The 26,651-nt window shown below is 43.8% G+C and overlaps 3 protein-coding genes, 1 long non-coding RNA gene and 1 other non-coding gene across 11 annotated transcripts; 2 read left to right on the forward strand and 3 right to left on the reverse strand.

Annotated features, from left to right (window-relative positions):
* Positions 1–790: 790 nt before the first annotated feature.
* Positions 791–6,819, forward strand: LOC100832151 (beta-amylase 8). Of its 2 annotated transcripts, none has more exons than XM_014899960.2 (10): positions 791–1,339; positions 1,531–1,758; positions 2,118–2,192; positions 2,333–2,536; positions 3,289–3,483; positions 3,821–3,985; positions 4,505–4,765; positions 5,567–5,779; positions 5,868–6,090; positions 6,383–6,819. In XM_014899960.2, exons 1-10 carry the CDS (start codon positions 953–955, stop codon positions 6,409–6,411), a joined length of 1,980 nt encoding a protein of 659 aa, XP_014755446.1. In that variant the 5' UTR covers positions 791–952; the 3' UTR covers positions 6,412–6,819. The 2 variants fall into 2 exon arrangements, with proteins under 2 accessions (XP_014755446.1, XP_010233755.2); XM_010235453.3 differs by having other exon boundaries at positions 1,534–1,758.
* Positions 6,820–6,999: 180 nt separating this feature from the next.
* On the reverse strand, positions 7,000–11,384 carry LOC106866460. Of its 4 annotated transcripts, XR_002965043.1 has the most exons (4): positions 10,921–11,382; positions 10,684–10,817; positions 10,399–10,531; positions 7,000–9,661 (listed from the first exon to the last, which is right to left on the reverse strand). It is a non-coding gene; the product is annotated as an uncharacterized LOC106866460 (long non-coding RNA). The 4 variants fall into 4 exon arrangements; XR_002965042.1 differs by having other exon boundaries at positions 7,000–10,531; positions 10,650–10,817; positions 10,921–11,384; XR_001406833.2 differs by having other exon boundaries at positions 7,000–10,531; positions 10,679–10,817; positions 10,921–11,381.
* A 7,593-nt stretch (positions 11,385–18,977) lies between these two features.
* MIR168 (microRNA MIR168) lies at positions 18,978–19,113 on the reverse strand. The gene has a single exon (NR_126874.1). It is a non-coding gene; the product is annotated as a microRNA MIR168 (primary transcript).
* Positions 19,114–21,936: 2,823 nt separating this feature from the next.
* On the reverse strand, positions 21,937–22,669 carry LOC100832460 (protein RESPONSE TO LOW SULFUR 2). The gene has a single exon (XM_003570829.3). The coding sequence runs from the start codon at positions 22,555–22,557 to the stop codon at positions 22,198–22,200; it is 360 nt and encodes a 119-aa protein (XP_003570877.1). The 5' UTR covers positions 22,558–22,669; the 3' UTR covers positions 21,937–22,197.
* Positions 22,670–23,239: 570 nt separating this feature from the next.
* LOC100823185 lies at positions 23,240–26,551 on the forward strand. 3 transcript variants are annotated; one of them, XM_010235454.3, is made up of 7 exons: positions 23,240–23,402; positions 23,507–23,699; positions 23,860–23,915; positions 24,326–24,440; positions 25,183–25,305; positions 25,862–26,033; positions 26,109–26,551. In XM_010235454.3, coding segments are annotated over exons 1-7 (846 nt in total). In that variant the 5' UTR covers positions 23,240–23,401; the 3' UTR covers positions 26,295–26,551. The 3 variants fall into 3 exon arrangements, with proteins under 3 accessions (XP_010233756.1, XP_014756648.1, XP_003574003.1); XM_014901162.2 differs by having other exon boundaries at positions 23,246–23,436; XM_003573955.4 differs by having other exon boundaries at positions 23,246–23,402; positions 23,521–23,699.
* Positions 26,552–26,651: the final 100 nt, after the last annotated feature.

Below are 26,651 nucleotides of genomic sequence, written 5' to 3' on the forward strand. Positions count from 1 at the left end.
TGCTAGAAATTTCAAACAAAAGTAATACTCAAATTATCCTGCTAGGGACGTTCGAATCGATTTCTGACACACATAGGTTCCAGCATATCCCTGGAAATTTTATTTTAAAAACTTAGACACCATTGTGCTTAGCAACTTCTGAAAATAAAAATATTAAAGGTATCTTTTCCAAAGAGAAGATGAACCCGTCAAAATGATGCATGTAGCTTTTTTTATTATATTATTATTCAGAAAAATCACAAATACAACTACCAATCTAAAGCTCCTTTTTGAAGACAACCGTGACTACGTCTATAAAGTTAACGAAGGATTAAAGGGGTTGATCAATATCGAGCCGTATTTCTTGACCACACCAAGTCGCCAAAAGCACATCATCTTATCGGAAGCCGCACCAGGGCTTAATCGATTTGACAGACAAGGTCTCGGTTTTCATGAACAGTCACGCCTTCACTGATCCACTATGTTATTGGATTTAGACACCGACATGCCCCCGCATGCACGCCAGCTCCGCTAAATAAAACTGGGTCAATTTTGTCCATGCTAACCTTTTGGCTGGTTGAACATAATAATGCTCTTGTAGTAGTGTCTGCATTCTCTTTCAAAATTTATTTTGGACATTTTGAAGAGATCTTTCTTTTTACATTTTTAGGCAGGATATGTTTATGGCGGATCATGACGGCGTTTGTGCATCGATGCTTGTAGATGACATTGTTCTTTCACTTCTCGTCCCCTTGCTCAGCCCGTTCCGATGGCAGGCCTTGCAAACTCAATGTTTTGACGACTGATCGCACTCCTCGTAAGATTAGTCAGCCGTGCCACGTCAGCATTCCTGCCTCTGGCGTCTGGCCTACACTCCAGTCTCCGCTTCCTCGCCGGCAGCGTCGGCGGGCGCCCATCCTCCCCTGCCGCGCTCGCAGATCGACGCCGGCGTCGGCGCCGGCGGCGTGCCTCCATGAGCACTAAGCACCCCCACGCGCACCCGCGGGACGCCGATCCAGCCGCCTCGCCTCCCCCGGCGCCCCCGCCGCCGCCAAGCCGCCGCGCGCGCGGTGGCTTCGCCTCCTCCGCCCCGGCGCCTCCCGCTACGGCGCGGCGGCGCGGCGAGCGGGAGCGGGAGCGGGAGAAGGAGCGGACGAAGCTGCGGGAGCGACACCGGCGGTCCATCACCAGCCACATGCTGGCCGGGCTGCGGCAGCACGGCAACTTCCCGCTCCCCGCCCGCGCCGACATGAACGATGTCCTCGCCGCCCTCGCCCGCGCCGCCGGGTGGACCGTCCAACCCGACGGCACCACTTTCCGCTCCTCGCCCCAGCCCCTTCTTCCTCCCCCTGCCCAATTCGTGCGTGCCTCTAGTTGCTTCTACTTACTTAATCCAATTAGATGCTTGCAGTTTCTATATGTTAATTCTACCTAGGGTTACATCAATTGCTAGCTTAATTTCCAAAGATGTGATGCAAATTGTGTATATTTGCAAGAAATTATCAGCATTGCGGCCGTAATGTATTGGTGTTGGTGTTCTGTTTTTCGCAGCAGGGTGCTTTCCAGGTTACTTCTGTGGAAACCCCAGCTTTGGCTAACGCTCTGAACAGCTATGCCGTCGGGACGCCATTAGATTCTCAGACTTCTGCCCTACAAACAGATGATAGCCTGTCACCATCGTCATTGGACTCAGTCGTGGTGGCAGAGCAAAGCATAAAGAATGAGAACTATGGGAATTCATGTTCGGCCAATTCACTGAATTGTATGGGAAGTGATCAGGTGAGCAAAGTTTTGTGCTTGACTCGCTTAACCGACCTTGTTGTCTAGCATTGTCATAATAATTTGGTGTTTGTTAGCTCGTCTTACTATTACCGTGAAGTTAGTTGCCACCCATATGGCCTACAATGTTGTAGTTCCAACTTGCAGTAGTGTTCTGGTTGCATCATACACCAGTATTTATGTGGGCCAGTATTCTGTAATTATAAGGTGCCAAGTAGACTGAAATAATATGCAGAATCACATCGTCAAGTTTACTGATTCTTCATCTTGCAGCCCAGCTTTTTCTTTGAGATTTTGATTTAGCCAACAAAAAAAAGGTGATGACTCATGTGTTTTTCTTTCTTTTTGAATTGTAATAGTTAATGAGAGCATCAGCAGTGTTGGCGGGTGATTACACGAGAACTCCATATATACCAGTCTATGCCTCTCTGTCTGTAAGTTTCTGGTGAACTTCTTTATCTCTTACCTGATATATTAATCACATTCTCTTGGTCCCTTCGATTTGACACCAAAATTTCAGCATCTATGACGTATCTACCACACCATACTTTAGCAGTTTCTCCTGTTGCTGTAGATGGGCATTATCAATTGTTACTGCCAATTAGTTGATCCAGAGGCTTTACGTGCTGAACTAAGGCATCTGAAGTCTTTGAATGTTGACGGAGTTATTGTTGACTGTTGGTGGGGGATTGTGGAAGCGTGGACTCCTCAAAAGTACGAATGGTCTGGTTACAGGGACCTTTTTGGTATCATTAAAGAGTTCAGGCTAAAAGTTCAGGTAGGCATACTATCATGACTGATGTCATTTTTTAGGATACTATTACTCATACATCTGAAACTTTTGTATTTATTCAGTAACTTTGCGCACAATTACTATTGGTCATTGAAACTCATACATCTGAAACTTTTGTATTTATTCAGTAACTTTGCGCACAATTAATATTGGTCATTGAATTATAGCAAGTGCCCAAGTTGTTTACTGCAGTCTATAAATCTCGTTGTGTTAAATAGTATCTCTGCACAAAAGACATCAGAGCATTAAATATTATCTCTGCACCAAAGACATCAGAGCATTCAGAAGTGCATTATTCAATTGCCAAGATATTTTATCTTTTGTGACTAAATTACCAAATATTTGATGGCTGAGTCCCGTGCATAACTTACCTGTGTAAATATTGTTTGTACTTCTCCTCAGATAGCATATACGGATATACCATTTATACTTAGCAGTAAAGTATACTTGGATCTCTCAAAAGTCAAAAACTGAAGCATCGACTCAGACAAAAGGCATTCATCCAGTGAGGACTATAGCTTTCTTGAGTCGAGACATAACCAGAAATTTGACCTTCTAAAGCGAAAAAGTAACATGACTAAACCTTTTGAACTTATATGATGATTTTTCAGTACAAGCATCATGTAACATTCGAACATTTAAAACCCTAAACCAACTAGATAAGCTTGTCTTTTCTCATTTATTATGTTTGAAATCAGATTTGCATTGGCTAACAAGTGTTCTTTAACAAATCTAAGGTTGTATTGTCATTTCATGGGTCTGGGGAGTGTGAATCTGGTGATGTGTTAATCTCTCTCCCTAGGTGGGTCATGGAAATTGCACAAGAGAACCAGGATATATTTTTCACTGACAGAGAAGGTAGGAGAAATACAGAATGCCTCTCCTGGGGAATCGACAAAGAGCGTGTCCTTCGAGGGAGAACTGGCATTGAGGTATTGGGTCATCCTTGGTAAATTTTCTTCTCTCATCTTTAAACTCCCCTTTAACATCTGTGCCTATTAAAAAAAAACAAGAGCTGCCATTCTCATAGATGAGCATTATTTTGGTTTATTTATGGTGACATCTTTAATTCATTTAAATGTTAGTCATCCTTCTACAATGTGGTAATTGTAGTATATATTGTAGATAGCAACTAGCTGTTCTGGTATTGAATACATTAAACTTGCATGGAATGGTCTTTAATCTTATTTCATATCACTATCATGGTGTTGGATACATTAAACTTGAAGGAAAAACTTGTATACTGATACTTGATGAGATTATATGCAGGTTTATTTTGATTTCATGAGGAGCTTTCATATGGAATTCAGAAGCTTGTCTGAAGAAGGTCTTGTTTCTGCTATTGAGATTGGATTGGGTGCTTCTGGAGAGCTGAGATACCCTTCATGTACACATAAAATGGGCTGGAGATATCCTGGTATTGGTGAGTTCCAGGTATTTACTTAAAGTTACAAAGCTTCTGAATTCCAAGTGAGTTTGAGTAGTGGTGTTAGAATAAAAGTTGTACCTCCAAAGAAACAGATTCGGAGCCAAACGTGTTTATTTTGTGAAACATTGTTCTACATTATTTCTTATAGCAACATCTTGCACATTCTCAGAAAAGGAAAATAAATTCTGGACCTTATGCATGAAGTGTGTCACACCCTTTGTTGCCTAATTACTATCATGAGTTGACAGAACCAGTCTCTTTACAATTGGTGATGGCAATCCTGTTTGATACCTTGTTCTGTTGTTATTCTGCAGCAGTAGAGGAATATGCATATGTCCAGTAGGCACCTTTCGAGAACCATATAATACTTGTCTTCTTTACCTACAGACTAGTGTGTGGACTTAAACTTGTCTTTTGGGTTACACCTATCCAAAACTATTATACTGCATCATTGTGATGTCTGGTAGCATGCATAATTTTTTCATTGCATACAGCATTCTTTTGTTGACTTGCATTGTTGACAGTGTTATGACAGGTATATGCAAAAGAATCTGCGTCAATCAGCCTTGAAACGGGGACATTTGTTTTGGGCTCGTGGCCCTGATAATGCTGGCTATTATAATTCTAGATCACATGAGACTGGCTTTTTTTGTGATGGAGGTGATTATGACAGCTACTACGGACGTTTCTTCCTTAATTGGTATTCTGGAATCCTTGTTGATCATGTGGATCAGGTGCTCTCACTTGCTACTCTTGCATTCGATGGAGCAGAAATTGTAGTAAAGGTATGCTATTGATCAGTAGAGTTGTTATTTGGGCCTTGAAGCACCATATTCTTCTCTCGCTATTTTTTTTTTTTAAAAAAATTCATATTTAGTTCTTGTGATTTTCGTTTGTCTGAGCTTTTTTCCATGTAATAGTCACACCAAACCTAGCATGGAATTTTCATTCATCTTAAGCATATATTTTTCTATTTTATTCTGGATTGCGCTTCTATCTAAAGCAGCTCAAGATTGCTGGAAACCTGGTATAGCACTATAGCTCTGACGAGTTATGGGGAGTTGAATGCCTAATCATGATATATTCCTCGGGTTTGGACGAGAAATGGTAAAGAAGCCATTTATAATGCTACTTAATTAGATGGATTCGACTAACAATAAGTTCAAACAAAAAAGAAGTTGGTATTTTTACTCCCAAACATGTACTCCCTCATATCCATGTTAACTGTCGAAATATTACATGTATCTAGACGCTTTTTAGGCATAGATACATCCATATTTGGGCAAATTTGAGACAATTAATACGGATCGGAGGGAGTACGTAATAAGATGCACTAAGCAGATCATTTGCTAGCAATCATAGTATAACCTTTCAATATACTCCCTCCGTTCCATAATTCTTGTCTCAAATTTGTCCAAAAATGGATGTATCTATTCCTAAAAGGTATCTAGATACATGTAAGATTTCGACAAGAATTATGCAACAGAGGTAGTAGCATGTACTGCACTGATAAGTTTATGGTACTTGTCCACATAGTTCTCTTGCCAGTTTGACTGTTTCATGACATGAACAATTTCTCTCCTTAGATACCATCGATCTATTGGTGGTACAGAACTGCAAGCCATGCTGCAGAACTTACAGCAGGATTCTACAACCCTACAAATCGAGATGGATATTCCCCTGTTTTCAGAATTCTCAAGAAGCATTCCGTAACTCTTAAACTAGTTTGTTATGGGCCAGAATTTACAGTTCAGGAGATTGGTGAAGCATTTGCTGATCCAGAAGGTTTAACCTGGCAGGTGAGATGTTCTCAGAAACTCTGCAGCTAAGTTTGCATGTTTTAGGTCTTCCCGAGTGGGTTAATTTTGTACACATGAAACTGTGCAGGTTATGAATGCAGCATGGGATCATGGGCTCTCTCTAAGTGTAGAGAGTGCTCTTCCATGTCTTGATGGCGAGATGTACCCGCAGATCCTTGAGATAGCAAAGCCGAGAAATGATCCTGACCGTCACCATGTCTCATTCTTTGCATACCGTCAGCAACCTCCATTCCTTTTGCAGAGAGATGTTTGCTTCTCAGAGCTTGAGACCTTCGTCAAGTGTATGCATGGTTAGTACCAGTTTTTTCATTTCCAAACTCCCTTGGTAACACTGTTTCACTATATCTTCCTAATTCTCATCAGTATATCGTCATTCGCCTTTTGGGTTAATAGGATGCCACGTGCATAACAATGTGGACACACTGCAAACTGTTAATTTGAATCATATGATTAATGATTTACTCCACTGTTGCATCCAGAATCTGACAAACAAAACATCATTACCTCGTATCATCTTTTCTGTTACCCTTCAAAGCTCTGTTCTCCCTGAGAGGATTATGACCAAGTTTATTTTGGCTACAGGGGAGGACACCCAAAACTTGATAGATTGAATTCGCCTTGCCAGCTATCTTGCAACTGGTGTTGGCCTTCGCGAGCTTGAACTCCTGTTGCCAATTGCTTCCCATGTGCCATTTGTCCTCGTCTTTTGCTTCTGGTCAGTTCACCAGATACCGCAAACTGTTGTAGCCATGATAAGACACGGATTGGCTGTGATCAAGGCAGGCAGTGTAGCAAGTTTTGCCATGGAATTGACTGGCTTGGACTCCGGGAATGCTCGTGGCATATTTAAATACTACTACATTATTATTGTTATTATAAGATGCAAAATATATCTGGTTTAATGGTAAACCATCTGTTTCGAATTCTCGACAAAGTTCAGATTTTCTTGAGTTACTGAGCTCGAGTGAAACTTGGAACATGGAAATGGGTGAAATAAGCAAGGAAAAAATATATCAGAACGTCTATCTTTATGTTGCTTGAAATTTTATTAAATCTCAAGCAAACAAAATACTTTGTCGAAATGCCTATTTTTATGTTGCTTGAATTTTTCTAGAATCTCAGGCATTATCTGCACATTTCAATTGAGAACCAACCATCATCAGCCATATCCCCACTTCAATACATGTGCAAAATAAAAATTACGCTCTGAAGAATGCAATTTTACGATGATAAGCCAATCCTAGTTGACCAAGATTTCCAAACAATTCAAGCAACTGGAAACTGTAGACGTGGAAGTATTAACTATTTTGTAGCATATCACCAAGCACATGGACAACAGCAGCATAAGCGAAGGCACATAAAATGCAAGCCAATCTCACAATAACATATACTAAAACACAACCAGCGACCATCTCTCACTCTCATCAAAATCATGTGCTACATGGATGCCTCCGCTAGGTCCTTCCTGAACAGCGCCGTCTGGTCTCCGTCACCGCCACCGGGACATATGTGACCACTCCTGAACGTCAGGTACACCACGGCGACAAGGTAGCTAGGCGGACATGAGCGTGAAGACGACGACGAAGAGGAGCGGCGCACCGAAGATCCAAGCGATCACCACCGTCCGCACCCATTTGATCATCATATGTGTCTAAGAAGAGTCTTTATTTATGTCGTTTCGAACTCTCCAAGTTTTCAACAACAAAATTGGAACTCTCTAGCATCAGATGCGTCGGCATAACATGCTGCAAGGTGCTCTTGAAGCTGGATTGAACATTTCAACAGCAGACGGTCAGTAAGGTCGCCGCACTTGATGGCATCGGCAGGGGAGAGATTGTTCTAACGACAGATAGATCCCGCGAGGATTAACCACAGCGACGTTGATGAGGAACGCCACAATGAAGGCGAGGCTGCACTTGATGACGATGTACTGCAGGCCGTCATGTCGAAAACAAGAGAAAAGCAAAGACGTAACACAAGAAAATGTCGAGGATCTTAGCGAAGTTGTGGGTGTATTATTGTGCAATTCAGAGAAAACTAGGTGTTGCTGTCACGAGAGATCATACAAGAAACAAAAAACACCTATGAAAGAGCATGTGCCGGAAGCAAATTCTATGCTTCTGTTCGGGCATCTATCACCGGAAGCAAATTTTGCAGAATTCACAAAATTACTTTTTGTAGAAAACGTTATTGACATGCCTTTTGCATCTGTTTATTGATTCCACTATTCACAAAATTATTTTCTTGCTTTGGTTTCGAACTGCTTTTCATTCTTACGCGATCTAGCAGGCGTCTTGTGCATATAGATCACAATTGCCAGATAATGTAAGATTTATGGCCGAACAGTACGTTTCTTCAGTATATGTTGAAAAGTCATCTAGTTGTACGATCAGAGCCAGTGGGTATATTGCACGCATTCGACACAGCCTTGGCCGTAAGAAAGACATACACAAAACTGTTTTTTCTTTAGTGTTGATGTGCTCGCTGCTTTTTTTCTCAAGTAACAGTCAGATCAGAAAGGGTCGATTGCCGTTGTTGAACAATGCTTGAGCTATGAGTGCAATGGAGATCATATATAGGATTTATGTATGGAAAATTGAGGATCCTAAAGAGACAATTTCGACATAGTGCTGGTGAAACCATACTCAAGGTGTCTACCATTGTCAGCAGAGGACACCAAATTTTCATTACAGGAGACTCCTACTGATCTGAAATGGTCAGGTCCTCCAAAATCAGGAAATGGATGTTTGATGGCAATTTCTAAAATGGTGCACCATGAGATGACTCATCTGGTGCTGAGCACATGATCTTGGAGGGCCACATTTTGGAAAAACCCATGAACAACCATTTCCTAATTTTGGAGGACCTCCTCATTTCTCAAGTCAGTAGAGGTTTCGTGTAATGAAAATATATATGATGCGCTCTACTGAGGTTGTAGACACTTGATCCTTATTTCACCAGCTCTGTGGAAAACATTTCTTTCGGTTTCTCAATTCTCCATACACAAATCCTATGAAATCTCCTTTGCACTCATAGTTCAAGCATTAATTGTTCAGTAAGGACGACTCATTCTGAACTCATACTTGAGAAAGGAATTAACTAACATTATAGCTCGTATCTTATCTCACAATTACAAATATGAAAAGAAAAAACATAATAATTTTGTGCATGTCTTTCTTACCAAGGTTATGTTGAATGCGTGCAATATGCCCACTAACTCTCCTGCCCCTAGATGATTATTCAACATATATTAAAAAAACGGTTTGGCCATAAATCTTACATTATGCCACAATTGTGATTTATACACAAGACACCTCTTACATCGGGTAAGCATGAAGAAGTGGTTCAAAAAACCAAAGCAAAAAAAAAAGATAACTTTTATACTAATAATAAGATCAGTAAACAAATACAAAAATGTAGTACAATCAAATGAATAAACAGTAACAATGTTTTCATATTAAAGTATCAATACGGTGTTTTTCACGGTTGTGAGGAATGCATAACCATTAGGAATATAAGAGAAAAATAAATAAGACCAAAAGAGCATGTGTGAACCACGGACAGTCAACATATTTTTTTCCTCTTTTCTAGTTTAGTATACTTATTTCCCTAATACAATCCTCAAACTTGCATATTTAACAGCTCGTAGGAATTAGGATGAGAGCAAGAGAAACTTCAAATTTTTGTCAATGAGTAACTAGATCTGGTTACTAGTTACTCACTCAGTCCATGCATGAATAACTACGTACACTTCTACAATTTTGTCAGGGTCTTAATTCCTAGCCCAAGTTCGAGTTCTCAGCCCCTGCACCACCCGTCTCCCGCCGGCACGCTCCGCACCCCCGCACACACCTCCGTTGACTGCAAAACCGGTCCGATGACAGGTATGCGTTGGTGAAGTTTTAGCATTTGGTTGAGAAGTAAAGCTTTTGTCAGCCAAGTAAGAAAAAAAACAAATGTATATATTGTTTTTACAAATCTAATTTTTCATGTACATTCTTTTTCTGCTATAGCCCTACTCTCAACGCATGTTTTTCGGCTCCCCCAGCCTATCTTACCCAAAAACCACATACAACTATATATGTCCTTATCCCACGTACACAACATGCATGGATATATACAAGAGAAAAGTAAGGTATTGTTATACTACATCAACACAATATTTACTCCACGGACACGAAGCAATAATAATTAGATTACACAAATAAACTTATATTAAAGGACTTACTGTAGCAACACAACATGCATGGATATATACAAGAGAAAAGTAAGGTATTGTTGTACTGCATCGACACAATATTAACTCCACGGACAGGAAGCAATAATAATTAGATTACACAAAGAAACTTAAATTAAAGGACTTAAAGTAGCTTTCTGCATCCCAAGAGTAGAAAAGCAGAGGCAACATACAATTTACATAGCAAGCAAAGACAAAAGAGAAATCTGAGGGGGGCCTAGGAATGAAACAAGAGAAATTTCTTAAGACACATCGATCATTCATTAAGAGTGTCCTCTTCATATATAGTTGGTTCAGGACCTCAATTAATTAGACGAGACAAAGACATGGCCGGCGTGGGATTAGATATGGCCGTACGTACCTTGCCAAGCAGGAAGCGGCGATGCGATTGGATGGAAGTGAATCGATCAGAGGAGCAGGAGCACCACATGCGGCCTTACTTGTTCGTCGTCATGGCATGGCACGGCCTCATGACGACAAGCAGGCATTCCGATCTGTTGATTATTAAGGAAAAAACAACAGTGTTCAGCCTGGAGAGGTCAACGACAAATTAAACCCTACTAGAACAGAAAAAAATGAAAATAGAGAGCATCCATGAGAGGCTACGTTAACCTCCTTCCCTGTTCTAGTTTGCTGCTCACCGGACCTCATCCGTCGTGGTACTGGTCAGGGACGAAGCCGCAGAAGAAGAGGGACACAAACGGTGTCCCTAGATCGACGGCCTGCAGTTGCCATCGCCATTCGCCACTAGGGGCTTCGAGTGCCGCCAGAAAGCTAGGTCTGTCGAGAGATCGATCGTACACAAGAAACGAAAACACCTATATATGAGAAATAGCACGTAGCGGAAGAAAATTCTATGCTTCTGTTCAAGTATATACATCACCTGCAGGCCTCCTGTAAATTCCAGGTGAGTTGCCTCCTGTAGATTCTTCAATTCCCGGATCGAGATCGTGGACGGCAGGGCGGTCGTCGAGCAAGGTGGAGGCGGAGTTGGGCAGGGGAGAGCTAGGTGTGCGCGGATCTCGGGCGTCGGCGACCATGGTTTATGGGCGGCGGCGCGCCGGAGCCCTAGGGTTTCGGTCGGTCGCGCTGGGAGCGAGAGAGGCAGCAGGCGCAGGAAAGCGGCGGCGGTAGGAATGGGTGATTCTCGGGATGGTTTGGGACTTCGTTGGGTCTCGTTCTATATATAGGCACACTAACCCTAGCTCGGGACTCGGGAAGCGGCGGCGGCGCGGCGGAAACCCTAGCTAGGGTTGAGAGGCAGGCAGGCATGAAAGCGGCGGCGGCGGGTTGTGGTTTGGGACTTTGTTGGGTCTCGTTCTAACCCTAGCTCGGGAAGCGTGCGCGCAGTACTGTCGGCCCGGAAATGGTTTCGACTGACCTTCCGAAAATAGACAACTCGGCCGGTGGGCTGCCCCCCCAAAAAAAGGCTGCTGGTAAGAAGCCTTTTTGTGTTTTTACCGGACCAAAAAAGCTGGTCTGCAAGCCCTACAAGAACGAAGGCCACGAGAGTGTTCGTCGCAACCATATGTTTGTCTCGGTACTCCCTCCGTCCGGATATACAAATCCACGTCACTTATTTCCGAACGGAGAGAATACTTCAATTTGTGCAAGTGGAATTGAGAACACGGGAACGATAGATTGAGCAGGAGAATTGAGACGCGGCCGGGATCGATAGATTGAGCGGGAGAATTGAGACACGGGATCGATAGATTGAGCGGGAGAATTGAGCCGCGGGATCGTTTGTTTGTGTTTCCTTCTGCACGCAATAGTTTGACAAAGTTTCTGCATACATATACTTATGCGCTTCACCGTTTGATGGGTTCGTTGCATGGAAAACAAAAAATTTCCTACGAGAAGTGCGGAAGAAACCCAAGATAATATCTACTAGATGTAAGTAACGAGAGAAATTATGAACATCATACCCTCTTAGACCACAAAGCGTTACGATCACGGGATCATTGTTGGCGTAGTGGTACTTTCGATGAGATCGATCTCAATGCCGAACGCACGGCACCTCCTTGGTATCCACACGTACGGCTTGATGATGTCTCCTCCTTCTTGATAGAAGCAATACAAAGGGGAGAGGTTGACGAGATCCCGGCGGCACAACGGTGTGGTGTAGGATATGGTGGAGAGCTCCGCGGGCAGGGCTTCGCTGCGCACGGGAGAGAAGGAGAGGGGCTCAGGGGAGAGAGATCCAGCTAAGGGCTTCGTCTCTTCTCTCCTCCTGCCCCTCCCCTCTATTTATATAGGGGTTGTGGTCAGGGTTTGCCCCTCCTCCAAGAAGAGGCTAGGGCCGGCTAGGGGAGTCCCGGAAGGATTCCTCCTTCTGCCCGGCCTCCCCATGCACGTGGTTCTCCACGTTTCCTCTCCCCTAATGGGCCTAGGCCCCGGATAATTAATTAGATTGCTCCACCTAATTCATATAGAGGTCCAATTAAATTCTCAGGAATATTCTGGAACATTTCAGAACCTTCTGAGAACTTCCGAAACCTTCTAGAATATTCCCGATCAATACCGAAAATACCCCGAACTTTTCCGGAACCCTGAAACAGCTTTTCGATATATAAATCTTTATCTCCGGACCATTCCGAAACTCCTCGTGATGTCCTAGATCCCATCTGAGACTCCGAATCAATATTCGATATCACCATCTATTATCTCATCAAACCCTAGCGACATTAAGCGTTAAGTGTGTGACCCTACGGGTTCGAGAACATGTGGACATGATCATACCAATAACCAACAGCGGGACCTGAATGTCCATAATGGTTCCTACATATTCCACGAAGATCTCGTCGGTTGAACCACGATGTCAAGGATTCAATTAATCCGGTATCCAATTCCCTTTGTCTCGCGATATATTACTTACCCGAGATTTGATTGTCGGTATCACCATACCTAGTTCAATCTCGTTACCGGCAAGTTCACTTTACTCGTACCGCAATATAATATCCCCATGACTAAACACATTAGTCACATGCTTGCAAGCTCATTAAGATGTTATATTACCGAGAGGGCCCAGAGATATCTCTCCGTCACATGGAGTGACAAATCACAGTCTTGATCAACCAACCCAACAAGCACCTTCCGAGATACCTGAAGAACACCTTTATGGTCAATCAGTTACAAGATGACGGTTGATGTTCACAAAGTATTCTTCCGGTACTAGGGAGTACCATGATCTCATGGTCTAAGGAAATGATACTTGACATAATGAAAGCATTAGCAATTTAAACTTAAGTGACATGATCAAAAGCTATGCTTAGGTTTGGGTCTGTCCATCACATCATTCTCCTAATGATATGACCTCGTTATTAAATGACAACACATGTCTATGGTTAGGAAACCTTAACCATCTTTTAATCTAGTAGAGGCTTATTAGGGACACGGTATTTGTTTATTTATCCACACACATGTATTTAGTTTCCTGTTAATACAATTATAGCATGGATAATAAACCTTTATCAAGAACAAGAAAATATGAATAATAACAAATTTATTATTGCCTCTAGAGCATACTTCCAACACCGTTGAGAATGCACGGGTCTACCATTTAACCCTCATTTGTTCTGCCTCCTTAATTTCCCCTCTTAGTTAATGCATTCAAATATGATGTTATCTTTTTTGTTAGCACCGAAAGTATTTCGAGTAGTACTGTTCCTAAGCAAGTAAAGGTCCCACGGTACTATTTTTTGAGAAACCTAAATAAGGAGGTAGCTATAGATGCAATGCAATGTTGAAAAAATAAGAATTGCCAAAATGATTAGAACGAAAGTAGCTAGGCAAACCGGTACAACAAAATGAGCTCAAACCACCTAGCTAACTAGACTCAAAGTTTCAAGTCATCTCACGAAAAACCAATGGGCAGATCCACCATCAACAAAGATATTCCCCATGATGTCACCTTTAATCCTGCCGATTTCTAGTCATGATGGTCTGTTCATTGCGGACATGGAACTAAGTCAGTGATATTTAGCGTCACTGAAAACTGTGTCCGATGACTCATTGCTCTCTAGCAGGGCATCACTGATTCACCACCTCGGTGACCATGTAGAATAAGTCATGGAAGGACAATCAGTGGTGTGCGCCGCGTCATTATGAGAGGAATCTGTGATGCTATTTCTGTGACGATTTGAGTGACACTCGAAATACGACACAATCACAAATGGAAATATTGACATAAAGTATTGGATTATTGCTACTAAATACTTGTAAAGGTACGTGCACAAGCGTCATATACTTTCTTTGACCTCAACGATGGTGTGATAACTAGACCAAGACCTCTGCAGTTAAGCTACCAAATTGGGCTACCCTTATATATCATGCCTACTTGTCCCTTTTTCTTACACTCTCTCAACAATGCAAACTGTGAGTGATGAGCTTTTATTTGGAATTGCCCGTAACTCGACAATCATTATAGGTATGGCGATTCATGACATAGACCCAAGAAATTTCACTGTAAGTCCTATAACCAATAATTACAATGAAACCTCTCTAAGACATCTTTTTTCATGATATCATTCTCTGCAATACGATATACTATCAAGACTTCGGCAAAAAGACTATGATTAGACCGGAGCGGCAACACCACCACTCATGTGTCCCTGCACGAAGTTGACTATGTACCTTCAAAAGTTTCAAAAGGCTAGCCCCTTGAGTCGCCATCCATAAAGATGGGAAGTCACGAGTGTTGAACGTACTTGGGCCGGAGATGATCCTCTAAAAATACAGGGCATCGAACCAAAAGATCTTCAGCGCAACAACGGAGAAAGAGTCCAAATTAAGCCACAAATTAAAAACCATACCAACAGAAGCACCATGACACATTGACAAAAACTCATCAAATTTCTATGAACGGATCTACGAGGACACAAAACCAAAATCTGCAAGATTGGACACATCGAACCTGCCGTGAGTAAACCTCTTTGTCCCCGTGGCACCACCCGGTAAGGCCGGCAAAGCCGCAGCAAAGGAAGAACATGGTACTTTTATTCTTGATGGCACCACATCCTTCGTCATAGCTTTGCCGATGATGACCACATGACTCATATTAATAAACACTTCTGGATGTGTTTAGGAGGACCTGAAGTTCACTCCCACCTCACAGCGTCAAGATGGCGGCGGGAAGCGAGGAGAACCGATGAATCACGTTCCAGCTTAGCTTGTGAAAATGCACTAACGTGGGGATCGTCTACTGTCGCTCATCTCATCTGCCCCGGCCAGTCCCCTCAAAAAAAAAATCTAGCCCGGCCAGCTAGCCCACGTATTGGGCTCCAGAAACGGACTCATCAAATGCAACATTTTGCCGGCCCATTTAGCCCAATGAGTCGAGCTGATTGAGCCCAGAGCATTAAACCTCAACTGACTGGGCCTATTCTCCTAAAAAATCTGACTGGGCCTGTTTTCCCCGTCTTTCTATCTATTCTGGCCTTCCTGCCAGTATGCTCTCTTTCCCTTGACCCGGCCTTTCAGCACGCTATGACTATTGACTGGATTGGACCCAAAATGTGGAGCCTGTGAAAAGCTAGAACTGTACCAAACAAAAGTTAATCAAAACTCAGAATTCCGGTGACCAAATTGCCGAAACCAAATACTCCAGAAACCGCAAAAATAATTTGGCGCCATCAAAATCCTGGTTGTCAAATTGATCAGGCCTTCGCTTTCTTTTTAGCACAAAAAAGAATCCCCTCTTATTAGGTCCCAAAAAATCAAAGAATATTGGCAAAATATTGGTAGTACCAAAACAGTACTGACAGGCAACAGCAAAACCAATGTCTTGTTCAAGGATAAATTTTCCCAGAGTGAGCAACCAACCAACACATCCTGCAGAGGATGCCCAAATGGGCAGAGAATTTACAGCAGCGCCAAAGACCATCCATCCATCAGAATTCAGAGAGGGACCATGGCTGGCTGGGGGGAGCATCTTCAGGCTTTTCTCATGATGCGCCCCAGCCGGAGCCTGGAGAGACTGGAGCCTGGGGACCTGGCCTGGACTGGCCGGAACAGCGCAAGAGGACACCACCGGCTCTCCTCTTGAATCACACCCAGAGCCAGAAGCCCCCACCATGTGGTTTCATACTCAAGTACCGTGCTTTGAGCTTGGTCCCAGATAGATCTGGGGGTCTCCTAGCTGTAGGTAGCTCCACTGTTCCAGAGTGAATTCGACCTCATCAAGATTTGTACTCTCCTCCGTTGCTGTTCTGTTCAAAGATGTGTGCCCAAACATACATGTGCACCATGTGCTATGCTTTCGATTTTCGAAACGGCTCGCGCTCCCGCCAACGCTCCTGACCTCCTGGAGATGATGGATCGATACACCCTGTACCACATGAGATAGATATACATGTCATATATTATGGTATAACAAGATTGGACATCATGCTGGTTATTAGAATAGCATGTGCTAGTGAATATTTAATCATGGTTGGACAAGAGAAAAAGCTATGTATCATGTGTTCCCCACTTCCCACAAGATTATTCACCACCTCATGTGCTATTAAGATTACTATGAAAGGATGAAACAAGATATTTTTTACCACCAGAATGCTATAATAACATAAGAAGGTTAAAACATGTTTACCAGCAGCAGCAGTAGCAGTCTAGTAGATGCTAGCTGCACCCACTCAATCAAAGCTGGGATTCCCACCATGCTCTGCCTCAATTCATTCAACGCTACGTCAGGTAATTTATATTCCTTGACAGCTTTGCAGGAACGTGTTCCCATCAAGGCTGCCACGATACTCTAACAAACCGCTAAAAGAATCACACACCTCACTGATCAGCTTTTAGCTCCAGCTGAAGATGTAGTAGAGAAGGGAATCCACTTTACCTTGAACAGGTTCAAAATGTCAGTCCACCAGCTGGTGCCAATCGGCTACTTTGTCTCTTCTTTCTCTTTCTGATCCAACAAAGAATCTTGATCCCAAAGCATATATTCCTAGACATCTAATGACTAGTTCTTTATATTCAAATAAAAAGAACCTAATGCCTGCTTTCTCTATGTGAGTGTCCAGTCATCAATAATTTGGGCCAAATCACGGTGACAGTGATTATGTTGCCTGAAAACTTTTTGTAACAATGAAACAACCAAGTATGATTTGTGTCCAAACATGGCATCAGTCAATGTGTTACGAAGTACTTTCCATATTGTGAACTGAGAAGAGGTGAAAATGTTATGTTTTGCCAGGAAAGTTTTAACAGAAATAGCAATTCAGCATAAGTAGTGATCCTGATCCAGCACTCAGAATCTTATGTGTATCAATTATGGCACCAAGTAAAAGATGTGCATGCACATACCAAAATTTCAGAATTTCGGGCACATCCAAAATGATTCCATGCAGCATATGCAAAGTCATTGTATCGATGACAACAAAGGTGCTTAAATCCACTTAATTCTCCAAGAGTCCACCTAAAAATAGGCCTTTATTTGTTTATAAGTGATTTGTGCCAGATTTTCTATTTATAGAAACGTCGCCAGCATTCATTCATATTAGAAATGGCAACATCCATTTTAGGGGTGTTCATCAACGATTTCCAACCCAGATAAACTGGCAACCTCATTTGTTTGAACTGCAGCTGACACTTGGATCATGAGCCATGTAAGAAAATGGACTAGCACATGCTTGCCGCTTTTATTTCAACCCTGTTTTGAACTTTGAACACCCCTGCATCCGTTTATAAAAGCTCGCATGCCAGCATCGATTCAACCAGTAGACAAAAACAATAAAACACTGACACGCCACAAAAGAATTAAACCTCTAGCTGAATTTGGCATACAAATTGAATAGTCACTTTGACTTCGACTAGCTTATGACTACACTATAAGTTGAGTTATACATCTTGACAGCACCCACTTAGCTAATTAGCTACAGTTCACTATATCAGAATTCACAGCTGGGATCAAGATTAGCTCTCCGAGTCCTTTCGTACTTAAACCTTATAAAATTCAAGCTAGATCAAAGCCGGTTGTGAACTTTGATGCTTCTTCTCATCACTAATCATCACATGCTAATCACCTTTATCATTGTGGAATGAGGCCCTAATCTTTTGAAAAAGGCAAACCTAAAACCAGTAACCTGATTGATCCACTATGCTTAATTCAGTTTGGTAAAGGCACTGGCACATGCCTTAGTGACCCCAGATCAGACCTTATAGTGATCTGTGGCACAGTACTACTGACGGAGAAGATGCATGGTAGAATTACACAGGCTAAAATTATGACCAGGGAACACCTTATTGGTTTCAAATTTCTAGATTTAGCATATGTCCTGAAGACCATACACAGCAGACTACAGCAAGTGCCCTAAATAAAGCATTTGCAGACATCTAGCATGCACCTGCAGCTCGTGTATCCTTCCAAAACGAGCAGTACATCATATAATTCAGAGCTTCCCTGTATCCTGCACAGATGATAGATACAGCCCCTCACTACAACTAGAAGTAGGAATTTGACATCTAGATCAACAGATGGTCTCCATAGTTGAATCAAAACGCTAATAAAAATAAAACAATTGCATCTAAAACAAGATTGGCATCATGACAAACAAATTCTAGCAATCCCACATCTCCAGCGGCCTCCTCCCCCGGTACCCATCGTGCATCACAATTTTGGGGGGCCAATTCGCTCCATGACCTGACATGAACTCCTAAAAAAACAAAAAAGGATTAGATCTCGCGCCTCAAAAACCACAGCAACCCAATTCCGCCGGGACAAACTAGCGACGAGCCAGGGCAGCGGATCTAGATCTAGCGAATTTTCCCAAGTCCACGCAAGGGAGGATCAGGCAGCACGCCCACACACACGCCACAGATAACCCACGGAATCACAAAATTAGAACGTAAACCGCCAGCGGCTAATCAATCGCCCGGCCGATCTAACAAAAAAAAATCATCATCAAATTGGACGCGTGAAGCAGGCGGCAGCGGGGAAGGAGGAGGAATTAAGTAAAAAAAAGTCGCTGCGCCGGCTCCGATTCACTTGGTGCAAGGCGGGATCCGGCCCGGCGGGGGCGGGCGGAGGGTCCCGATCTGCACCAAGCGAGCCCGAGGCGGCGGCGGCAGGGGAGGAGCAGCCATGGCTTGTCGATCCCCGAGGCGGCGGTGGTAGGTGGTGGGGAAGGAAGGAGCTGCGGCACTCTGCGGGCGGCGACTGGTCGCTGCGTGTGGTGGAAGGGAAGAGGAGGAGAGGGGGGCGGGTTTTATAGCCTGGTGGAGGGTGGGGATTCGGGCGAGAGAGCGCATATTAGGGTGAGCCCCACATTCGTTGGAGAGAGGAGAATTTCAATTTTTGCTTCATTTTTCTTTATAATTCTTTGGAAAAACAAAGATGATTTGGTTGGAGAATTTTGTTTTGCTCCTTGCCTTTTATGATTCCTTCTTCTTTTCCTTTCATCGTGGGGGCTGAGTGGGTTCGTTTAAAAATTAAGTGGATGAGAAATACTCATTTCTGGTTTACTTGTTGTGACATTGTTGCTTACTTGACGCATCGAGCGGTATCTAGAGACGTATTGACCTATGTAGCCGATAGGATTATTGGCGGGGAATTTTCCAGATGTTGGTAATTGAAAATGTTTTATTGTTTACCTATTATGGCATGGTAGAATCGAGAATGGTGTTGCAGTCGGCATTGATTGCTTGACGCATTAAGATTATACTCACCTAAGTAGCTCACCACAATGGTACTTTGGCAGAAGGTGCGCCATATGCTCGTAGTGTCCAATGGGTATTTATTGTCTACCTATTGCGACATGGTAGAATTGTGATGCCAGAACCGCCGGTGTTGCTTACTTCAGACATCACATTCTCGAGGGTTTATACACCTATGTTGCCCACCACCTGCGGTTTGGCAGGAGTTGCATATATCATATCCTCGCAAGGGTCCACCGACTTTTGGTTGTAAATCCAAGCAACAAGGAAAACACGCAGCAATTCGACCTCTTAGATCTTTTGTTCCCGGAAAAACATTTGAATTTTTCGCAACTTAAAACGCTTTTGCATTCAAAAGTGGAAACATGAAGACCAACGAGACTTCTAGAATCTCCCCCACCCCAGCATTATCCCCTCTAACTAATTCCTCCCGAATTTCTGTACAAATATTCTTGGCAAAAGGAAGTGAAAACAATGGCCCATCGGCAGGAACAGTAATCTGGATGCAGAGAATATAATTCGTGTGGAGGGAGGGGGAGAAAAATGTTTGGGGGAATCTTGTTCACGTGGGAGAGATGAGCCAGAGATCACACTCCATTCGTTTCATTCATTCATTGATTCAGGCTGGACCAAGAATAAATAAAGATGGGCCGCGTGGGGTGATGCTCGCTAGCTTTGTTCTGCCGCTGCGGTGGACTCTTCTGCTGCCGCTCACATGGACGGATGGACGGAGGAAGAGCTGGAGGACACATGCAGCGGAAGGAAATCAAGAGACTTGTTTATGTTGGTGACTTGTATAGGGAGCCAAAAAGATGATTGAGAAATTTTCGAAATTTAAGCTGTCCAGCCACTTCGAGATCTAAGTTTGACCAGCGGTTAGACTCTCTCATGATGTATAACTCGTATTTCATCTGGACGGCATTCAGATGGCAGATGGAAAACTGCTAAAAGGCCCTCTGATTCAAAGGATTTTCATAGGAAGTTTGGAGGATTTGAATTCTTAGGATTTTTTTTCTTATATGAGTTGTTAGGACTGAATCCTATGGAAAAAATTTCTAAGAATTCTATTGCACTACATTTCATAGGATTTTTTCCGTCCACTCCAACCTCTTTTTCAATTTTCTTTGTTTTTCCTGTGTTCAATTAAACAAACATGTGTCTAACAACAATCCCGCAGTATACGAATGGGCGTGACATTGCAATCCTGCGATTTTCCGCTTTTCCTATCATACGACTCAAAAGAGACCCCTAAAAAAGTTAAAGATGACAAGGAGCAATACGTGGTTTTTAAAAAATGAAGTTATTCAGAATTACAATCCTTAGCTAAAAGCACAGATGTACTGCCACGCGCGTGGAATGCAAGCTCCTCTTTGGCAAAATTTACAAGTTCATGATACACACTCTCTCTGCTCTTGACAAAATTTTCCACGTATGCAGAAGAGCTACGAGCGCTTTACCGCTTCCGTGCTCAAGCTACGCACGCAGCCACCGAGCCACGCACAGCCCGATTTCGAGTGTATAGACTCCTCTCTTCTTCGAGCAAGGGAAAAAAATCTGTAAAAGGCTTTGGTGGCCCACGGAAAATGGCAGGCCCGGAAGCACAAATAGGCCAGGCCCATTTCAAACATGAATCCGCGAGAAGCTCTTCCAGCCCATTTCTGGACGGAGCGCTGACAAGTCAACAGCAATTCGAGAAGATTTCCTTTTGACCCGGCGGCTAGTCCTTTCTTAAGCTTGAAGGATGAATAGAAAAAGGTTGAAACAGACAGTCAGTACTCCGTAGTTTATTTATACACATTATTGGTAGCACACGATAGAGTGACTGTGTCCGTGTTGTCCAACGTTAGTGAAATAGAACGTGCCTCGCAACATCTACTCTAATTTGTTTAAATATTGATGTATATATGTTTAAAAAGTATTTAGATATATGAAATAGAAAGTCATTTAATATGGACCGGAGAAATAAAAAGAAAGCAGACACTACGTGCTCTTTCACCGCTTCATAAAAAAAAAAGCCTTCAAAGAAAAAAGAAAAGAAAAAAAAATTAAAAACATGTTCTTGTCTTAGCACGGAAAACTTTAACGTGCGAATAAAGAACTTCCGGTACCTTGCAGGAATCAGTTGTTTCTTGTGTACTTTTTCTCAGTCCAATAAAAGATGTCTCAATTTCGATACATTCAAATTCTAACAAACTTGGCATATCTTTGGAAGGAGTATTTGTTTCTTTTTTTTTACCAGAACTAAGAATGCAATTAATTCCTGTGGATTCTTGTGTGTTGTTTCTTGACAGGCAGAATGCAATTCAGAGTTTCAGACACTCGTTAACAACCCCTGTCCCAGCGAGCGGGGGAGAGATGAACTTCAGACGCTAAAACGACGAACTAATTCTTGTTTACAAGAACTGGCACTAATCCCGCTTTACAATAACAACATTTCTCTTACGAATCTTATATACTCCGTACTGTTCTTCTTCTACTACTACTGCTGTACGATCCAAGCGTTCCGGCGCTATCTGCTCCGGGCGGCGGCGGCGGCCATGGCGCGAGCGGCGGCGAGCTCCCTGGCGAGCCCCTGGACCTGCGCGTGGTAGGCGCGAGCGATCTCGGCGGCCTCCCCCTCGGCGTCGCCCAGCTGCGCGCAGAGCAGCTCCTCGGCCTCCTCCGCCGCCTCCGCGCGCCGCCGCGCCGCCTCCGCCTCCGCCCGCAGCGCCGCCACCTCCTTCTCCAGCTCCGCGTTCCGCCGCCTCAGGGCCTCCACCTCCGCCACGTCGCCGCCCTCCGCCGCCACCCTCTGCTGATTATTGCTCTGCTTCTTCCACCCAAGATGGCCTGCCGGGGCCGCGATGGCAATGCCGATGGCCGGCGCCATTGGAACTCGATGGAATTAAGCGCGGAGAGCGATCGGAGGACGAACAGAGTTTGTTGGAGTTTGCGGTTGCTTTGATGGCTGGCTGCTGCTACTAACTGGGCCTTGCATTGCAGGGTATTTATGGGAGGCGGGTGGGTTCGTTGAAGGACGGGAAGGCGTCCGGGTTCGATGTATCTGGACGTGAGGACGGGGAGAGGCTCTGTCGACCGATGGGCAGTGACCACATGTGACATGTGAGGTGAGCGAAGCTCGGAAGGTGCTGAGGCAAATTAAAGGTGGTTGTGGATGTATCCAAACTCGGCCACTCGCCCGGGTTTTTTTCTTTGGAGGCCAACTTATTATGTTGTGTTTGAGACTGCTTCACTCCATAATTCACCGGTGAAGAACGTCCGACACCCCTAGCCTCAACCACGGGCTTGGAATCATATTTATTTTTTTGGAGGCCAACCTTTCATTTTCAAATTTATTTCGGACGAACCTTTTATTTTAAATTAAAAGTGAAGAAACCGTCCTAAACTGGAATTCAGAAGTAATTAAAAGACCAAATGGGACTTTTACGGCAAGGCCCAACGGACAGGGACTGGATCAAATTACCCAAGCCCAAACGCGGCCCAGCTCTCCCAGCGAGCAAAAAAAAAAAAGCAGTTGGGAATGAGACACCGTGAGACGAGACCGACGAGGCAGACACACTTCGCTTGGCTTCGAGAGGCGCACGCCGCGCCACGGCGAACCCACTGCCACCACCACCACCCACCATGCTCTCCCTCCTCCCGCCCTTGCGCCCGCGCGCCGCGCCCTCCGACGCCGCCTCCGCCGCGCCGCGCCGCCCGGTCGTCATCCTCCCAGTCAGTCACCGCGCCCTCCTCCTCCCTCTCTTATGTATGTTTTGGCTGTCTCTCTCTCTCTCTCTCGCTCCGTGTGTGACGCGCGGGCGCGGCGTTCGTCGTAGTGGGCGCTGAACAGGGGCTCGGGAACAACACGGCCGACTACGCGCGGCTGGCCGGGGCGCTGCGGGACGACCACGGGATGCCGGCCGCCGTCGTCGCGCGGGTGTCCCGCCCCGACTGGCTCCGCAACGCCGCGGGGCTCGCCGACCTCAGCTACTGGCGCGGCACCCTCCGCCCGCGCCCCGTCCTAGACTGGTACGTCATTAAACACCACAGCAGTACAGTACTGCTTAGCCTCGCCTCCTCCCAGGCGTATCCTGCCGTCGTCCAAGGCAGATATGTCATTTTTGGCTGCGATGGGAGTGAGGAGTTTCACCGAACACCTTGCCTGCCTGCCTGCCTGCGTGCACTGCAGGTACCTAGGACGAGTGGAGGAAGCGGTGGCCGAGGCCAAGGAGCTCTGCTCTCCAGGTTCGTCTCCCAAAATCAAATTACGACGCAAGATGAAGCTCTTGACAGTTTTACTGCCAGTTTAATCAGTTTTGAAATGTTCAACAATTTTACTGGCTTCTGTTCAAAGAGAAGCTTGATCCGTATTTAGGACGTGCCTGCCAGTGGAACCCTTTGTGGTTAGTTTGAAATTACCATGACAAGGAAATCTCTGCTTCGATGTCTAGAGTTCGATTGTTTGTTCCGGTTTGGAACTCATCATGTTGGGTCATAGTTGCAGACCTCTGATTGGTACATGATTGTTGAATGTGTTCTCGGTGGGCCATGTTGTTGTAGACACAGAAATAAGTGCGGGAAAAACCATGGAATGAAATGATCAATGTTCTGAAAAGAAAAGCAAGATTGAACGAACTGTTTGCTGCTAATTGCAGATGGGAAGCTATCATTGATAGGGCATTCGGCCGGGGGCTGGCTCGCGCGCGTGTACATGGAGGAATTTGGGACTTCTGACATTAGTTTACTGCTCACCCTTGGCACTCCTCACCTGTATGGTTTCCTGTCTGATCATTGTTTAAACACTTGGATTAGTAGTCTGACAGTTGAGGATTCCCCTTGTAACTCAAACTTCAAAGTAAGCTTAATGCCTTGTAGTTTTATGACACTTCTGTACAAATTTTATGGGCCTGTTACCTTACAAATATGAATTATCAAGTGGACAAATGGAATTGGACTCTGGTTCAGTCTCCTATCGTCAATGCAAGCTTATGTTGTTAGAGCTTGCAATAATGTGGATATACCTGTTACCTTCACAATATGCGCCGGATTGATTGGCGCGGATTTAATACCCTCGTGTTTACAAGATATGCTTAGGCCTTGTTAGCAAAGGTAGGAAATTATGCCCTACTCCCTTTAAATTAGCAAGGATTAAATTGTTCAATTTCCTATCCATCCAAAGGGTTTGAGCCCACTACATATCCGATTATCCACATCCAAACTATCCCTTAATGTAAAGATCACTAACCTATTATATTTTTCTTACACATGTGGATCCATTCAAAAGAGTTATATGTACATGTTTACTACTGCAAACTTACTACTCCCTCCGTCCAACAAAAGATGTCTCAAATTTGTCAAAAATTGGATGTATCTAGACATGACTTAGTTTATATATGCATTCAAATTTGGTCAAAGTTGAGACATCATTTGTTGGACGGAGGGAGTATTCAAAATGTAATCCAGAACATAATATTCTTTGACTCAATTCCCTTTTATTTTTTCTGATCCCTAGGCCACCTCCTAAAGGTGTATCTGGCGTAATTGATCAAACTAGAGGACTACTGTACTATGTTGAGAAGAATTGCGCCCCAGCAGTTTACACACCAGAACTACGATATGTGTGCATAGCTGGAAGGTAATTTAAGCTAGAATTTTTGGTTCTGCTTGACTAGTTACAAGCGGATCATATTTTCATATTGTAGAACTTTGTTGAGGTTTGTGCATACATTTGATCTCTTTGATCAAAACAGCCTAGGACTTTGTTGCGGTTTGTGCTTAATTGACGTGCTGTGTTATGCATGTTTTGCAACACAAAGGAGTTGTAATGTTGTTTTTTCTTGGTGGACAAAATATGTAATGTCAGCAATGCTGGTCCTGTCAGACTTGGACATATACCATCATGGGTTGGCTAAAATTGCGAACATTCTTCCTGAAACATAATCTTGTAACACACACTTCTGCCCTACTTTGATTGAACATTTTTTTTGTGTCCACACATGAGGTAGACAAGTACTCCCTCCGTTTCATAATTCTTGTCGAAATATTACATGTATCTAGACACTTTTGAGGAATAGATACATTCATTTTTGAGCAAATTTGAGACAAGAATTATGGAACGGAGGTAGTAGTTATTAACTTTCAGCAAGATATTGATTCATCACACCATTTCAAATCGTCTTCATTCTTCGCAGGTACATTAAGGGTGCTCGTCTAACTGGAAACTCCATTACTACAGCGGACGAGATTGTTGCAGTGGACACTACATCAGAAGCAGCTGAAGCAGTCATGATCAGCGCCGACAACATATCTGCTCCGCCAGGCCCCACTTTCCGATCCCGCTTTGTTGGGCAAGGGTACAAACAGGTGACCAACCCTCCAGCAATACCACACTGAAATTATGCCTCATTTGATTCTGAACAAAACAAACTTGTGCATTAGGTCTGTGGGCGCGCTGATGTCTGGGGAGACGGTGTTGTCCCCGAAGTTTCAGCACATCTGGAGGGCGCACTGAATATAAGCTTCGATGGCGTGTACCACTCTCCAGTAGGCTCTGATGATGAAGAGAGGCCCTGGTACGGCTCACCAGCGATCCTTCAGCAGTGGGTGCATCACCTCCTCAGCTGACGCCTGGGTTCTAAAATTACGTCGACAAGATGATGTATGTATTGACATGCCGACAGGTGAGGTGATTGTTGTACCAATACCAATCAGCACAAAAGGCAAACATTTTTTTCCAGTAGTACGTTGCACGGCATAGTACCACCATGAAGTAATCATGTATACAGAGAGGATCTATGCTGGCTTCAGTTATACGACCTAAACTTTATGAAATTGCATGTGAACTACAAGCACACTTTTTTTTAAGATAATAGTTACTGGTATTTGGCAGACAGAGAAGGAGAACTGGTCAGGTGTGTTAGCAGGCATGCTGATGCAGCCAAGACTAGGTCAAACACATGAAATAATGGTCACTGAATCTGG

Source organism: Brachypodium distachyon, chromosome 3 (assembly GCF_000005505.3).
Source record: "Brachypodium distachyon strain Bd21 chromosome 3, Brachypodium_distachyon_v3.0, whole genome shotgun sequence".
Classification (NCBI taxonomy): Eukaryota; Viridiplantae; Streptophyta; class Magnoliopsida; order Poales; family Poaceae; genus Brachypodium; species Brachypodium distachyon.